The 18,042-nt window shown below is 42.2% G+C and overlaps 1 protein-coding gene across 1 annotated transcript in view; it reads right to left on the bottom strand.

The window, feature by feature from the left end:
* The window catches only part of LGR5 (leucine rich repeat containing G protein-coupled receptor 5), a 142,657-nt gene that overhangs the window by 59,871 nt on the left and 64,744 nt on the right, over positions 1-18,042 (bottom strand). Inside the window, exon 3 of the mRNA XM_066591640.1 lies at positions 903-974. Coding sequence (XP_066447737.1) covers positions 903-974 — 72 coding nt within the window. The remainder of the gene's footprint in view (positions 1-902; positions 975-18,042) is intronic.

Below are 18,042 nucleotides of genomic sequence, written 5' to 3'. Positions count from 1 at the left end.
TTTACCTTGCTACAGGGGTTAAATCTGCAGTGAAAATATGCAATAAAAATTGGCATGTTGCAGATTTTAAAATCTCCACCACAATTCCTATTGCACAGCATTTGAATGAGATTGGTAAAATCTCATCCTCTTGCCTGGTACTGTATTTGGCAGCATATTTTACTTGTGCGGATTTGCAACAATTTTGTCTGGTATGGACTTAACCTTAGAAAGACATTTTCAAGAGTCAACTAAAATACAAATATAATTGTGATCTCCATGTAAACATAGAAGACATGCCTACAGAAATCTTCCCCAGTGATTTGACAGACCACTAGTACCGATGCGTTACACCAAGATGTAAAACTGTCTTGATCTCAAGTACACATGCAATATTGAACAGGACAGGGTATCCAATCACAGCACACACCATTAGCCAGAATACAAAATCACTTCGAAGATCAGGTCTTGCACAGGGGGACAACTAGCATCCATGCATTAAACAGATACCTATGGATTTCAAGGGCCACCTCACTGCAGCTGATTGTAAAGGGGTCACAGTCTGGAGACTTCTGGCAATCATAGCATCAATAAGGAGGGATGTTCAACTCAATGAAGAAAACTCATATGGGTAATGTAGAAACTACTGTTTGGTTGAGTCCATCATAAATCTTTTCCTGCTGTTTTTTAGGAAAATACAAGCTATCATCACAAGACTTTATTGACTACCATAGCATTATCATCTTTTTGCAGTTGATTTAGAAGACCCAGCATACTCATTTCTACATTTTACCTATAAACTAGGTACGGAGTTCAAGAGCTATAGCATGTGCTCTGGTTTAAATGCTCAAGTAATTTAGGCAACAAAAATTAGTGGCCTAAGGCAATTAGGAACAGTAATAACAAGCGTTTCATGTACTTACAGAACTTTGAGACTGCTGAGTCCAGCAAAAGCTCCCTTGGGTATGTATGTCAAGTCATTTCCTGCAAGACGTCTGCACAGATTTGAGAAAAAAAAAATAACATAAGTAAATCCATTTCTTATCATGTGGAACTCATTTAAGAATCATCTTAATGCAGAACAACTATTCAGTAAACAGACCTGCCAAGTGTAACTGTCTTACCATCTAGTCTTGTTATGACAAAACAAAGTGAATAAATAGGAGTAATCTCTATAAGGGTTTTCTCAAACGGGCTTTTTTTTAACCGCATATTATACGTGCAGCTTTTGTAAGTAACTTTACATTACTTTAAGGGCGCCCACCCACTGGCGTTTGCGATTTTCGTGCGTGAAAATTTTCCCGCGTTTTTTGCCGCGTTTTCGCGGCTTTTCCATTAATTTCCATTGACTTTCATGGGTGCATTAGGAGAAAAATAAGGACACATATGCAACTGACAGTTCCTATGTTAAAAAACGCAACGCAACGCAAAACGCCAGTGGACAGGAGTACATTCAATTCTAATTGCTCTGCAGAAAAAACGCAAAACGCAAAGAAAAAAAAATCGCCAGTGGGTGGGCGCCCTCAATTGCACACTGCTGTATGCTCCCCGCACGCAGGAGAAAATGCCAATGTGAGCAAGCCCCAAGCTGCAGAGATATGGGTTTCCTTTTCTGCTCAGTTCTCCATTGGTATCCAATGGTTGCGTCCTGTAGGCTCCGCTGTCTTACTGGTCGGGCATGCTCAGTGCCTTCGCATTCTGTAATGATGACAGACGTTTTGTACAGCCGTGAATGCGCACTCATCAGTAACTGGTAATGAGGCATTGTGGAAGATGTCGTTTTTGCCATTTTAAATAACAATGTGAAAATCTGAAGCGGTCCGGAAAACAGTGGGGACACAGGCCAGCAAAAAGAGGTACTGGAGTTCAGATGGATGTTTGTTTGAACTAATGGCAATAAGTGGAAAGCTTAGGGAAATTTAGAAGATTTCACCCAGCCTCTGGAATACCCCTTTAAGACTACTCTATAGTACTGCTCAACGGAGAACACCTACGTTAATGTTATTGCAATTAAAACTTTCAAACATGTCACTAAGATTTCGTGCATGTGGTTATGTTAGTTGTCTGCGCTCCAGTTTCGTGATCCCAAGCATAGCTTGCTCCATTGCTTGTGATCCTGAACTTTGTTTGTGTCTCACTATACTTTTGAGCCTCAGTCTTCTAAAAAGAGGTCTTTACTCGAACGAGCATCACGCCGTGTTCGACCTCGCCCCAGTTTTTGGCTCCTCCCTGCTGTGACGTGCCTGTTTTGACCCCTCCCCGCCGCGACGCAGTATGCGTCATTGGCAAATTTTTTGGCTGGCAGGCAGGGAGAGGGAGAGAACCTAGGGGGGGAAAAAAAAAGCTCGGCACCCGGCGTCCCACATACAAAAATGCTCGAGTCTCCCATTAGTCAATGGGGCTCGTTACTCGAGTAGAGCTCTCGAATTTTACGAAAAGCTCAACTCGAATAACGCGGACTCGAGCATTTGGGTGCTAGCTCATCTCTACACATGATTTTTTTCTTTCAGGGAATTCACAAAGGATGAGAAGACATTAAAGGGGTTGTCTCGCGCCGAAACGGGTTTTTTTTTTTCCATAGGCCCCCGTTCGGCGCAGGACAACCCCAATGGATGTGTTAAAAAAAAAAACATATTACTTACCCGAATCCCCGCTCTGCGACGTCTTCCTTCTTCTTCCTTCACCAAGATGGCCGCCGGGATCTTCACCCACGATGCACCGCAGGTCCTTTCCCATGGTGCACCGTGGACTCTGTGCGGTCCATTGCCGATTCCAGCCTCCTGATTGGCTGGAATCGGCACACGTGACAGGGCGGAGCTACGCGATGACGCGTAGAAGGGGGCGGAGCCAGAACGCCGCTCGCGCATGGACCTAGGAGAAGGGGAGAAGACCGCACAGCGCAAGCGCGTCTAAAAAAGCAAGAAGACATCAGAATTAGACGGATCCATGGAGACGTGGACGCTAGCAACGGAGCAGGTAAGTGAATAACTTCTGTATGGCTCATAATTAATGCACAATGTACATTACAAAGTGCATTAATATGGCCATACAGAAGTGTATAACCCCACTTGCTGCCGCGAGACAACCCCTTTAATTTATGGGTGACAGAAAGATGACTTGGGCATCTATATAGGAAAGGGTTCTTTATAGTTTAAGTAGTCAAGCTTTGGAACACCCCATTCCAAGAGGTAGCAATGGTAGACACTACACCGAATGGCCACTTTACTAGAGATATCTGCACTTTCACAATTGGAGCTTTCCTGTATGGAAATTATACATGTGACCCCAGAGTGCATGATAAAATAAAGTAAGGACATTTTCTGTGGATCAGTTATAGTGTGAATCGTCATGAGAATGTAAAAATTGAGCGATCTGAACAACTTAAGAAATGAGGCATGGTCATCGGTGCTAGACTTATCGTGCAAAAGTGATGAGTATACAAAGAATGGTGTGATCAGGAAACAACATCAGCAAAAGGGGATCCTGTCTACATAAAGGAGGATATCAAAAATCATTCTCATGAACAGACAATACACAGTGAAACAAATTGTAACAACACTGGTCCTCGAAACAACATGACCACAATCCAAACTCTTCATTCCGTAGCATCGATAAGCAATAACAGCTGACAACCAGGTCAGGAAACAGAAAGGAAAGACTACAGTGGGCAAAAGAGTGCAATGGAAAAATATCACGCGGTCAGATGAATCCAGCTATCTGCTGCAACATGCTGATGGAGGGTCAGACATGTAGCATTCACCGCCGTATTTGCTGTCATTGGTTTTAATTTTCTACTGGGCAAATAAGGAAAAGTATTCTATAGAAGCACCACTTCCATGGGAGAATAAGGCATCTAACAGAAGCAACGTACAAGGAGGTTAGCAAGAAAGATTCCACATGCCATTATCCTGACAGGGTAATAATACCAGTATGAAATAGCTTTTTTTTAAATGGCAACATTTATTCAAGTTCTATTTTTTTATTTAAACTCCTTTTTTAGCTCAGTTTGGAAGTGGTCCTCGGCATGTGTTTGTACTGCAGGTAAGTAATTAAGGAATGTGCACTGCACAAGCTGTGTAGGAGCTGCCTGGACTGCTACTTCAGGGATTTCACAAAGTTAATCACTTTCCCAAACCTCACTTAATCACTTTCACTGGCTGTTTGATTTCAAACGGTTTACACGGAGGACCATTAGGATGAAAAGGGGGAAATTCTTCATGCCACATGGACTGCCTGTGAAATTCCAGTGGTTTTGACACTGGGTATAAGTCCAAATTTTGGAAGAGCACCAAACATATTGTTTTCTTCAACCTAAAATGACCTTAGCTAATAGGGGGAAAGATTGGATGAAACAGCTGCCCAATTTACTGTATAGTAGTGTAGTGACAGAGAGCCAATTTGATGTGGCAATCAGTTATGGTAATAACTCTTTGCACTACAATACCTGGCCGTCCGCCAGTGTTGGAGATTAACGCTTTATAGATCTTGGATCTGTCTAGCTTTACCTTTTAGGTTTTAGAACAAAAGTAATGCTTGTCTTGATGCTTATAACATGTGTGGCTTTTCATTGATATGTTTTTCTCATTCATTTCAATACTATGTCATGGACTGGTAGAAAGTGGACCTCATATTAAACCTGAGGGTAAAAATAAAAAAAATGGCTGATACTCATTGGATCACACTTTTTATTTAGGACACTTTTGATTTATCATCTAATGTGAATAAGGGTTCACTCACATGGGCCTATGGGTGCTGCGTATTACGTGTATAGGTTTAACGCGCATAACACGCAGTCCTAAAATACCATTGATTTAAATTAGGCAATTAAAACATGTGTTCTCATGCACGTATTACGTACGTGAAAAAAAAGCGCATTACATATAGGTATATGCCCATTATACTCTATGGAGGTTTAAAATCCGCAGTAAACACGCATGTTACATGCGTATTTAACTGTGCACTGCGTGAAAAATACGCACGCCCCATATGCCTGTGTGAGCCAAAAGAGAATCTGTTAAAGGAAACCTGTCACCACCTATGAGCACCATAGATTTAGTTATGTTCACAGGCCAGGTTCCAAGGTGTCTGTGGGTGTCATTTTCATTCTCACATGGCTCCATTCTCGTGCTGTCATCCATTCAAGTTGTCACCAGTGGACTCATCTCTACAGCTGTGCATGCACATAGGGAACAGAGCTTTGCAAGCTGGGCATCCACACATACACTGTTCTCTATGAGGGCCCCTTTCCACTGTCGAGGAAATCACATATTTTTCGTGCGATGCAAGAGTGAGTGAAAGCGCATGATTATGAAACCAATGAATTTCAATCGTTTCATTCTCATTTGCAATGTTTTCACTAGCAATGCTGCGTGGGGGGGGCACATTGAAAGCAATGGGAGAGGATCGCTATCCCCTGCTGCAGCTGCGACAGCTGCAGCGGGGGATTCCTTGGATATGAAACCCCTTGATGCTGTCACATCTAGGGGCTTCACCTTGTTGTCAATGGGGCCGGTCCCACTGAAAACATAGAGAGAAGATCAAGCTCCTCTGCCACTGCTGTGACAGCTATGGCAATGGATTCCTTCATCCCCGGCAGGAGTCCTCTAGTCACTGCACACTGTGACAGTGATGAGGGGACTCCCTGTGAAGATGAAGGAATCCCCCTGCCACAGCTGTCACAGCAGTGGCAGAAGATTGCGATCTTTTCCCATTGATTTCAATGGAGCAGGCGCTGCTGCCGCCCCACTAAAAGCAATAGGACAAAGGGAAACCCCACAGGGATGGAGGCCCTCACATGAAAACGTCTTGTATCCAGGGGGTTTCTCATGGATTGCGAGAGCGATATCAGGCCGTGAATCACGGCCCAATATCGCTCTTGCCAGTGTGCAGGAGGCCTGATAGTGTGCACACAGCTGTAGAGGGGAGTCAGCTGGTGCCAACTTCCAGGTGTGACTGCATGATAAATGGGGCGACATGTGAGTATAAAAATGGCATTCTCGGAACCTGTCACTAAAGTAAAAAAATACTTCAGATATGCAAGCTGCAGTGTAGTAATGCTTGATTCCTCGTATATACACTCCACGCTGAATAACCGTCGGCTCAGGTGTGAAGACAAATATTAAGAGGAGAAAAAGTTCCAGGTCAGGGACATGAAATCCAACATTTATATTAGAATAGTTTAAAAAACATCCCAATTGGCAAGCGGACCATGGTTCACATGTTAAAGGGATAGGTCATTAAAAAAAGGCCAATTATATAAATCACATTTTTGTGTTAATCATATTTTTTAGGGATTCTTGGTGACTTTCTTTTTAACTTTCATTCACAATCTGTATTTTTTTAAAAATCCTAAAAGAAAACAGCATTTTTCACACTGACCACAGAGCGTAATACTTGTCTGTCAATCCTTGATCTGTACATAAAGCTTTGCAGCAGTCATCTCACTAACATCACAGGCAGGGTTTTAACTAAAGGCAACACCTATATGTAGATAACACAGGATCCACCATTCACAAGAGGTATAAGCTCCCTGCACAATGACCTCTGCACGGGTCACAGAGTGTGTTTAGAACAGTCTCCCATACAAGTCAATGGGTCCCCTTCTGTCCATAGTGTGAATGGTCCATGAGGCTGCCATAAAGCAACTCTTTAAATGCTGTAAAATGTAGCTCCACAAAGATGGACACCATCCCTGCTGTGACGTGTCTATTTTGGCCCCTCCCCGTCATGATGCAGCGCGCATGTCAACGGTAAATTTTTGGCTGGCAGGGAGAGAGAGAGAGAACACACGAACCAAAAAAAAAGCTCAGGACCGAGCGGCCCACATACAAAGATGCTTGAGTCTCCCACTGTAGTCAATGGGGTTTGTTACTCGAGTAAAGGTCTCCAATTTTACGAAAAGCTCGACTCGAATAACGAGGGCCCGAGCATTTGGGTGCTCGCTCATCTCTTATATTACACTCTGCACACTGGATGCTATATACTATGTGATCTGTTCTGCAATTAATAAAAGATTTGATGTATATTGTCTGGTTAGTATTTGAGGTTAATGATAGGGTGCGGTTAGCTACTTACTTCATATTGGCTCTGTGCACACCTAAAAAAGCCGTGCACAGATAACCAATTCCCTGATTGATTTTATTGGTGTATTTAGACAAGGAGCAGAAATCACTAGGAGACAAAATTTGGTCAAGAGTTTTTCCCCAAACTTTGCAACCATCCTACAACCATTTCCAAGTATAGAATTCAACTTTTCATCTTGATACAGTGTGGGTAAATGTTTATAAAAAAAGATGTTTGATATGATGATAATTAATGCTATAGGGTGTGGAGACAGTATGTATAAATCCAGAGTTAGACCTGGTCACACTTAGAACCTAGTCTATGAGCACCCTAACTTAGTTTATGGGGCTGAGAGGTGGTTGCAAATTCCCTTTAAGAGTTTTGATGTATGTCTTTCTGTAGGCTACCGGTTGACTACCAAGCCTGGCCATACACATAAGATAGATGCATGTGGAAGGGGGTGAAGACAGTGGGAGAGGTTTATTTTGGTAGAAGAAAGAATCAAACATGTTCCCCATTCACCCAACATTTACTATGGTAGTCAATATGCTGAGTATTAGTGGGATCCACTAACATTAATATAGTGAGTATGACCAGCAAATTATTCTTTATAATTGTGATAACTTTAATAGTAATTCTCCATTATTAGCATAAAGGGACAAACATTTCACCTGCCCATCTGAAAGTCTTATCTGTGACTGAAGTGTCTGAAGAATACCTCACATCAACATGTACATGTGTTAAGTACTTTGTCCTCAAGTACTCCATAGTGAACTTTAATTATACCCAAGTGGCCCAGATACAAACAAACACAGTCCTAAACACACACTCTTGCCAGGCAAGTCGCAACCATAACTTTCAGACACAAAATGGCAAAGTTTTAGGCCTCATGTCCACTAGCTAAATGGAACTGTGGATTCTGCAGCGGATTTTGCCCATATGGAATCATGGCCATCCGCGGTCCATTAAATTGATTTTTGCACCCGTGGATGGCATTTTAAAAGAATTGCGTTTTTCACACGCGGGAGAAAAAACGCAGCATGCTCCATTTTGCCGCGGATTCCGCGTGGATCGGCAACATTGCTATCACATTGATAGCAATGTGTGCGGATATCTGCATGCAAAAAAAATACCATTAAAAGCAAATCCGCGTGGAATCCGCTGCAGATTCTGCACGGATTGTATTTTTCTAGTGGACATGAGGCCTTATGCTTTTATTGACCTAAAACTATTGCGCTTCCATAGAACAGCCATGTAATTTAACAAGGACGACGGGTCATAAAACAAAACCACAGCCATATTAACCTTTAATGACCATGGTATCTTTGGTCTTTATCATCAGGTACAGTTTATAGATCTTTAGTACATGCTGGTTTGGCAGCTATTTATGGTTTATTTATATGGCAATGTTTTGGCCAAAACGCATAAGCTGACGGGCCACAGCAAAGCCAACGTGGCCCGTCAGCCTATGCGTTTTAGCCAAAATGCAGAACTAACACCCGTATTTATTACTATGCATCAGTATTTTTTGTATAGATTTTGAGGGAACCCAAGATGTCAGCCAGTGTGGCCCACTTTGGAAATATAGGGCAACCCACTGCTTGTCAGTGAGAGTTGCTATCCTGTATGGTGGGGCACACGCATCTTTGGCTGGCTTCTTTGGTATCGTTCACATATGCAGGTTATGTTTGTTTGCAGTCGCTACTCCCTAATCTGGGCTGGGTTGAGTGGGTGGCTGCCCATTACTCTGGACTGAACAATTTGCTCTTGCATATCATAGTCTGGCTGACTGCATTCTATTAGGGTTTACGGCGATTGCGTCTGCCCTATGGCGAGTGTGCCTGTGGCAATTGTGCCTACCTTATGGCGATTATGCCTGTGGCGACTGTGTCTGCGCTGCAGCCTATTAGGTATTGCATTTTTGGGACTTTTTGAGTGAAGTTCTTTTTTAACGTCTTTAATTCTGAATCACCTTAGGGCTCATGCCCACGGCCATAATGGGTGCTGCAAGCTGAATACCGCAGCGGAGTCCGTCACGGGCCCCCCCACCCCAAAAAGACCCCATACTCACCTCCTGGATCCGCTGTTAGAATTTCATGGTGGCCAAATCCACACCTAAATGGTGCGGATTTGACCCCATTTTTAGTGGCTGAACAGCTGCGGAATTTAATCCTGGTATTGTAGGGTCGAATTCCGCAGCACGATTCTGCAACATGATTATACATTTTGTGGAATTAGATTACGCAGTGTTTTTGAAAGATGCTGCTGATTCGTAAAGGAAAATACCCACACTATGTGAAGGAGATGCTGCAAATCCTGTACTGTAAATGCTGCCTAATTTCTGCATCAATTTCACTATTGGAAATTCTGCAGCGTTTTCCATGTGAGAAGGTGGGCTAATGGTTAACGATTTATTGCTTACTGAAGTCAAAGGCATCCATTCTTTACAAGGAGCTGCAACAACGTGTGAGACAATCCAAGCATCTTTTGCATGACTTCACATCACAGAAATGTGATATGATGTTGTCATGTGTCAACAGCTTTTGGAGGAGAAGACATATTCAATGGTATGTACTATCTGAGGTCTAGTATGTGCATGTGAGATGTTGTTAACTTTTTAGGAAGCAATAAAATGAGCAGCACCTAATTAATATGGACTGAGGTTTCAATGACATGTCATGCAGTGAAATCTGACAATGTGGTTGTTTGCTCACAAAACCAATATCCAAACTATCGATTAATTAATAGATTACTCAATCATAATGAAATAGTTAAAATATGGTTAAATCTTCAGTGTGTAGTGAAATATATCGCTAGAATACGCCCTTTTCCCACCGTGGACACCCTAAAAACGCTCACTGGTGCCCTCATCCACTCTTGGCTCGATTATTGCAACTCGCTGCTGATTGGCCTCCCCTGCTTCAGACTCTACCCTCTCCAATCCATCCTGAATGTGGCAGCTAGGCTCATCTTCCTGTCTAGCCGCTACTCGGACGCCTCTACCCTGTGCCGGTCACTGCACTGGCTGCCCATTAAATACAGACTACAATTTAAACTTAATACCCTCATCCACAAAGCGCTCCACATCACCGCCCCGCCCTACATTGCTTCTCTCATCTCAATCCACCAGCCGCCCCGGGCCCTCCGCTCTGCTAATGAAATCAGACTAAGTGCCCCTTTAATCCGAACCTCTCATTCTCATTTAAGACTTCTCAAGAGCAGCACCTGTCCTCTGGAACGCGCTACCAAAAAATATCCGGGCAATCACTGACACACTAAACTTCGGGCGTGCTCTAAAAACGCACCTTTTCAAGGAGGCATACCATATTCCCTAAACCAAACCCCTCAGTACTCTGCCTGATAACATGCTCCCTGTCCCACAGACTGCAATCCCTGCTAGCTGTAATCAGCCGACACCTGCAGTCATCCCGCTTCCACCACTATACGGCCTGACCATTGTCTGTGTGTATAGCATTCTCCACCTCGCCATACCGTGCACATCTCCAGCCCCATTATCTGTAGTATGTAAGCTCGTTGGAGCAGGATCCTCACCCCTACTGTTTCCAATAATTGATTACTTCATGTAACTGTTGTCTTGTGTTATTTCTCCTGTACTGTAAGCGCTGCTTAATATGTTGGCGCTATATAAATAAAGATTATTATTATTATATATGCTTTAATGCCATAACAACTGTTCAAGGTCTATATCACAGCTAAGCTTACATAAAATAACTAGTAATGACGAGTCTACTGAACGGAACATATTTGAGGCCTATCTATCACACTTTGCACACCAGCTTTCCGGCATACAAAAGCCGCAATTTTGGTGAATCCGCCAAAATTGTGCCTTTATACCTGTTGCTTCTGCAAAAAAGTGGGTGAGGCCAAGAGCTAGGGGGTGTAGTCATGTGTGACCCAGCAGATTTACTATAATGTAGGCCAGAAAGTAGTGAAAAATTATAGAAGAAGCCTACATCAACTCCTAGCTGGCGCCGATTTCAGTCTGAAGCATAAAGGTTGTGCGATAGTTTACTAGACTGACATGTGACACATGGATCTAAGTATCAATGGGATTAAAATGTGAAAGTGGAGAAGATCTTTTTGTCTATACGGCCGGGTGTGCAAAGGCCCAAAAACTGCAATTGTTTTGTTGTCTCCAGGTAAAGAGCATGCTATATTGGCTACCATTACAAATATACAAAACTTTTCTTTTCAGGGTTGTGCACCTTTACAAGCCCACCACAAAATTCTATGAACTATTTTATATGCCTCAAAAAATGTGCTTGTCTTTTTCCAGGGCACGGGCTGCTCTTGAGAATAATCCTTCTGTAACTGTGACAATGAGTAATTGCCAGGGAGAGGGGTCGCGTACAGCTGGATAAAGCTGTGGACATCTTACATGCAGCACTTTTATCATCACAGAGTGTGAGATACTATCTGCTTGTTCTTCACTAGCTTGAAAAGATGAAGTCATTCGCTGGACTCCAGAGCGCTTCATTCATCTCGCACAAACTATCTGGAACATATTTCTCAGCATTCAACAGCCCTGTGAGATTCCCGACATAAAAACCTCTTGATTTGTCTGTGTGAGATGATGGCTTCTCTTCTGACACCTAATGTATTTTAATAGGAGTACTGACATGCTCTAAGAAGCCTTGGGGCTAGATTGTATTTAAAGAAACATTTAAAAGATGCTGCAGTACGAGAATTTATACTGCGGTTCGAGAAAATATTAAATATGTTGCATGTTACTTCATTTTGGACCTGGATTTCTCTTTTGGGCAATGAATAACATGGTAATACATTTTTAATGGTTTGTAACATAAAGCCTCCTTCTAAATATTAAATGGCTGTAGTAAAGGAGAAATGGAAATGTAGAAACTAAAAGGATACAGTATTCAGATCTGGCAGACATTAATCAGTTTTTGGGGCGTTTGACTTGATTCACTGCAACTGTTCTATTCATATGTTCATCTAATGCATGCCTGGAAAAGATAGCAAAGCCCGAATAACCCCAATCCAATCAGATCTGATATTTTCAGAGCAGCGCGATTGTTTAATGTAAAAATATGTGTGTATGATGATACTTAGTACATAGGAAACACTACTATTTTCTTGACGGATACCAATAGAAGCACCTACATTATGGCGATTTAATAAATCTAATGGCTAAGGCTACCTACACACGGGTGAGTGCGATGTTGGGCTGTGAAACTTGGCCTGATAACACGTTCGCCAACGTGCAAGATGTTTTTATGTCAAAAAAGCCTCCCATCACCTCTGGGGAGTAGGGATTCTCTGGGGTGACTTTCAGCCACGCCAGAGGATTGGTAAGTGTTTCCCTTTGTTTTCAATGGGAAACATTGCATCACACTCGTGTGCACCTCGCACACCGTGTGATTTGTTTTCCTGTCCCATTGAAAACAGCAAGCGATGCGTTCCGAGAAATGTGAAAATGGAGGCCATGCCGCGATTTTTTCCAGCACAGCAATATGGTGTGGGAAAAGAACAAAACGTTCATGCATGGGGTTCAGATTTAAGTCTCACAACGCATAATTCTTGCGGGAGTTTCTTGGCTAGATGAAAGTGGCTTTAGGGCTTACACGGGAGTATGTGGCCCGCAAATTTTTCATGCATATAATTTGTGGTACTAAAAGTTTATTTATTTCTATTGGACCACTTACACCTACGTTTTTCACCAGCGTGAAAGAAAAAAAAAACGCAGCATGTCCTATTTTGGTATATGTATATGTATTTGTAATATGCACCAATACAGCCTATGAGGATTCAACACTTGCAGCAAATACACATGTCACATGTGTCTTTCATACACCCGTGTGAGTGATGTTTGAAGCAGTTTGTGTGAATATTGGTTGTGTTCAGCCAGTTGTTTAATGCCTGAGCAGGACACAATTACATTTTTGAACACTTTGTGCACTAGTTAGTTATCCATAGCAAGACAAAAAAAAAGACGCAACATTTTTCTGTTCAACACAGGGAGACATCCAGGCGTCAAAATTGGTGTGCCGGATGCCATCAATAATCCCACAGAAAATTATGGGATCTATTTTGTCATTAGCTTCATGCGGGCATTTCCTTAAATCCATGGAGGGAAAAAACAATGGATGTTTGGACATATGAGAACCAGGCCTTACAGGAAGCCTTTTATGACAATAGGTTTACAATTGTACTGAAAGCATTAACCCTTTCCAATCTAATTTGGATCCTCGTTTTCCTAGGGGGCTTGCTCTTTTTGTGCCGTTATACAACGGCGCTATATGCTGGCTAAAGCCAGTACTGCATGAGGTGACACGTTGGATAGGCTCCGGCAGCAGAGGGGCTGGCAATATACAGTAAAAGAACCCCGACGGTCGTCTTCCAACATCGGAGCTGTACAACCTTCAATGATAATGTCTTTAGACGTCAGACAGTGGATTGGAAAGGGTTAAATACATTGCAAGTTCAACCTTTCCCATTCAGCTATGCCCCCTATCATCCCATAGAAAATAGATAGATACTCAGCAGCATATGAAGACCAAAAAAGCCGTCTTCCGGTGTTCAAAACCTTCTCTAGGCGAGGAGAGAAATGCACAGCCAGACCAGGTCTGGATCAAGACCCACATCCACCAAAGTATAAGGTCAAGGCAGCATCAGATGAATTAAAAAGTCCTATTTTATTCCTCCATAGTAAAATATCCAGCGACGTTTCGACCTACATACACAGGTCTTCATCGAGCTTGATAAAGACCCCTATCATCCCATGGCGTTACATTCTCAAAACCATTTGCTTGCTCTCCTGACATTTCCTCGTGAACAGGTGTTTACGTAATCTGTGAAGTATTCCTGGCCACATTACCATTTATATAGAGCAACATGGAAACATCTATAACTAAAGAATTTAGCAAATCTCTTAGAAATGAAAGACTTCAATTTCAGTCCAGCTGCATTGGCTCTGGGTTTAGTGTAAGGCCTCTTGTCTCCTTCAATCTGAATAAAAAGTGTTATTGTTAACTTAAAGGTAATTTGTGTAGGGATCATCGATAACACCTACATATTAGAGCCACTATATTCATGTGTTTTCACTTTTCTCCCTTGTTCCGTGAAAGCACCTGCTCCCCAAGACTGCACAATGGTGATGAGGAACACAGAATCACTTGGCAGTTCTCCAGCGCTGCCCTACCTTTGTATGAGCAGAACAAACTCTTTAATATCTCAGAAGAAAGTGGATATGTCCCCCTTTGAACAATGATCAACTGTTTTTGGCAGCATATCCTTTTGGCTTTCTTCATTAGACTTCACAGATACTCTGATTCGTTTAGTCAAGTTTTTTGTAGGCAACATTTCAAAGCTTGAGTTACTATCAGAAACACTCCTTGCCTGTTTCCATAGTCTTTATTTTCAATGCCTTTCTTATCAGACAGGATATCTGCGCTTTGTTTAAACACAGGAAACATAGACTTGTATAGAACTTGAGATGCTAACAAACAGGTACACTCCATTTCTGCCGCAGGGCCTACAAAACAGTTCTTTGGAGTTAGTGTCACACCTGCTATTCAACCGAAGTAGGAGAATAGGATACTGACCCAGTTTTCCTTTATATTCCCACTAGTAATATAATAACAACCATTATAAGTGCCAAAGCTATTCATCAGCAGCTATGCTGATAGTAGTTGGTGGCGGAAATGCCTTAGGAGAGCTCATGTGGATGAGTGTACATACTCCATGCACTTTTATGAATACAAGTACAACAAGATTATTCTAAGAATAACATAATCAAAGACTAAAGATTAGCAAGAAGGTAAGAGCAAATTCATTAGGACAGTTTCAGAAAGTTGTGATGCAGCCAGGGAACGCACTTGCACCTTGGCCTGTGGGGATGCCGCAGCGGCACCCGCTGTATGCCTTGTCTAAATCAGTTTAGCGGCCTTGCAGGACCTGAAGGCGAAGAAGCACTCCAGCCAATCAGGTACAAGGGGCGTCACCCCCCTGTTAATCTTGACTCCACCAGGAATTCCTGGTGGAGTCAAGATACACTAATACCAGTTCAAACTTCAGGGGTTCGGTGAGCCAGCCTCAGAGGTTTGGCAGAGGTCAAGACACACACCCTAAATCATAGCATACCCTCTTATGGCTAAGAAAGCCCTAAGATACTTTGGTACAACGTATCTTTGTAAGCAATCCTTTTTGAAATTGGTAGGCATAAAAACGAAGAAAAGGAACAGACTGTTGCGAAAATGATATGAGTGTCGCACTTGCCAAGGGGAAGCCGCACATTTCTAAACTTGTCTATGAAAGGCAACAGCAAAAGTCAAATTCATTTGCAGCAACTATTCATTGAGTTCATTGTGTACAACCAAAGCACAGTTCATTTTGTACACTAATAAAATATAAACTTATGTTTTGAATTTGAAAAAAATCATATATTTTATTTTTCCAATGGTGAATGCACGTATGAAACTTGTGGGGCTCAGCACCTCCAACAAGGTTAAAAACCACTGCTGTAGTTCTACTGAACCAAACGTAGATCACTATAGGTTGCTACGGTTATCTAAATTTGCTTCAGTAAACCCATGGGTAGTCTGAGTAGCACGGTCACATTATGGCCCTCTCAAACAGGCCTTCCATGTCAATAAACTTCTGCAGTATAAAAATGACATTTACCAACTTTTTGAAAACCTGACGCTATTATTTGCTATTACAAATGACCTCTTCGGCACTGCCACGAAGGAAATAATTGGGGGGGTGGGGTTGTCATGAAATCCTAACTTTAAACTGAGAGACAAAATGAGAATAAATTAATTGAAAAGATGGCCATACACTTTGATAAATGTTAGTGATTTAGGTGGGATTGGCCGACTATATAATGTGTAAGGAGGAACAGCTGTTAACCGAACAAGTGTATCTTAGCTGTATGGCAACCTTAACCGTACCCTGTATTCTTTAAAAAATGTGCAGCCCCTAAAGCTGGATTGTTCAGGCATATAGCTGTGGCCAAGGAGATGTACCAAAAACTAAGATTTTTTACTTTTATTCGAACAACTGTACAAATAAATGTATATACTACACCTGATCATAGCCAAAAGGCTGAAGCACACGGTAGATTATTCTCCATTCTACTATTCACAACCGAGATCGAAAAAGTAAATACATATGCTGGATGAAATCCGGGCAGTTAGAACAATAGAATACATGAACTTTTGTCCATTTTAGTTTTTTCTATAGACATGTAATACTTTTACCGGCATGATGTCACCCAATTTACTATTTACTGTGGCAAAGGCCAATAATAATGAACATGTGTGCCATCATGTGGATCATGTCATTCAGTGTCTGCCAGCTCAAAAAGCATTACTACCCCTTAATATGTATTTCACACCATCTCAGGTTTATTTATGACATCCCAAGCCTTTAACACAACTGTTTTGTTCATATAATAAAGCCAGGTAATTATAGGTGTGGGTTACTGTGTAGTTTGTACTAAACTTGCAGAACTCCATGACCTAGACGTCTATGTTAACACTGCTAGACCTATTTGGCCTTGAAAAGGGACAGCCTAATTCCTGAAATGATATTTGACAAAGCAAGAATAAATCCAACTCCTCCGGTTGGTGATTATAGATATCGGTATTACAGGGTTCACATTTCAGAGAAGAGCAAAGATCTGTTTGATGTCAATGTGCAAAACGCCCAGCACATGCTTTTAACACACACCTTTCAGTTGTGATATCACTTTACATTTAATGTATACATTTATATAACTGCTGGTCTTTTACATTACATACATGTAGAATGAGAAAACAAGGCTGACGAATACTTTTGTTCCATGAACTGGGGCAATTTTCATTGTGAAGAGTGAAATCAGAGTACATTAATTAACTAACTAAATTCATTCGTTAGCGCATAAAATAAATTATTATTAAAGGGGATTTCCCACATAAAAAAATGTAACAGCTGTACATGGCATAAAATAACAAAAGAGATGATACCTCTCTTCAGCCCCCCAGTATGTATGTCTGGCAGACACCTGCCAGTCTAGAGGGGCTCCCATGTCCTATTCTGCCTGCCACTGCAGGGCTCGCTTCTCCCCTCATAGTGACGTCACTGTGAATAGAGCGCTGGCCAAGCATGTGCGGTCGGCGCTCCATTCATTTCATACTCAAGTAAGTGCTATCTCTGCAGTCCTACTGAAAGTGAATGGAGCGCTGGTGCAACCAGCCCATTCAGTCTCCTTCTCACTGGGGGGTGTGCAGTAAGGCTTCCTGTCCACGGGCGATTGTTCACTGCGTTATCCGCGGCGATAATCCGTCCGCGGGTAATGCGGTGAACGCTTTCCATAGCGTTGCTATGACAAGTGCAGTCCCCTGTCCACGAGCGGAGACTCATAGCGATTCTCCGCTCACGTGATTCAAACCGCGGCATGCTGCGATTCTCCGCGGTGAGCCTATCTGACAGAGACTTGACAAGTCTCCCCCCTCGTGGACAGGGGGGATACTCTGCAGTGAGGAGGTCGGGAGAAATGGGACCCTGTTCTCAAGATTGGCAGGGGTGTCAGCAGCGAGATCCCCCATCGATCGTCGAGTTATCCGCTATCCTGAGAATAGAGATACAATTCCTTTAAACCTGTATGAAAGCATGCACTGCATGGTAACTGAAAAAATGTAATATGTATTTACACACAGAAGCGTGCTAACACATACTGTAGAGCAGGAGAAAGAACTCCAACTGATAAAAGGCGCTACTCTGCAAGTACTGAAAATTAAAACATCAGACTAGTTTCTGATTAAAGTTCACTATTTTATTAACTTAAACGGATAACAAAAACATTAAACACTGAGAGAGAGAATGAGAATCAGTATATGAACATATATCTATATATTCTGTTTACTTAGTTTACAACATTATAAAGTACCCTGTTTTCTGAGCTTTCAAAAGAGAGTAAACCATAACTCCACCCAGAAACTGCCCCCCCCCCATCCCGTCCATCGGTTGTGTTTGTTAAGG

Source organism: Eleutherodactylus coqui, chromosome 2 (genome assembly GCF_035609145.1).
Source record: "Eleutherodactylus coqui strain aEleCoq1 chromosome 2, aEleCoq1.hap1, whole genome shotgun sequence".
In the NCBI taxonomy this organism is placed as follows: Eukaryota; Metazoa; Chordata; class Amphibia; order Anura; family Eleutherodactylidae; genus Eleutherodactylus; species Eleutherodactylus coqui.
Note: the sequence above shows the minus strand (reverse complement) of the source record. Positions and strands in the feature narration are given on the sequence as shown.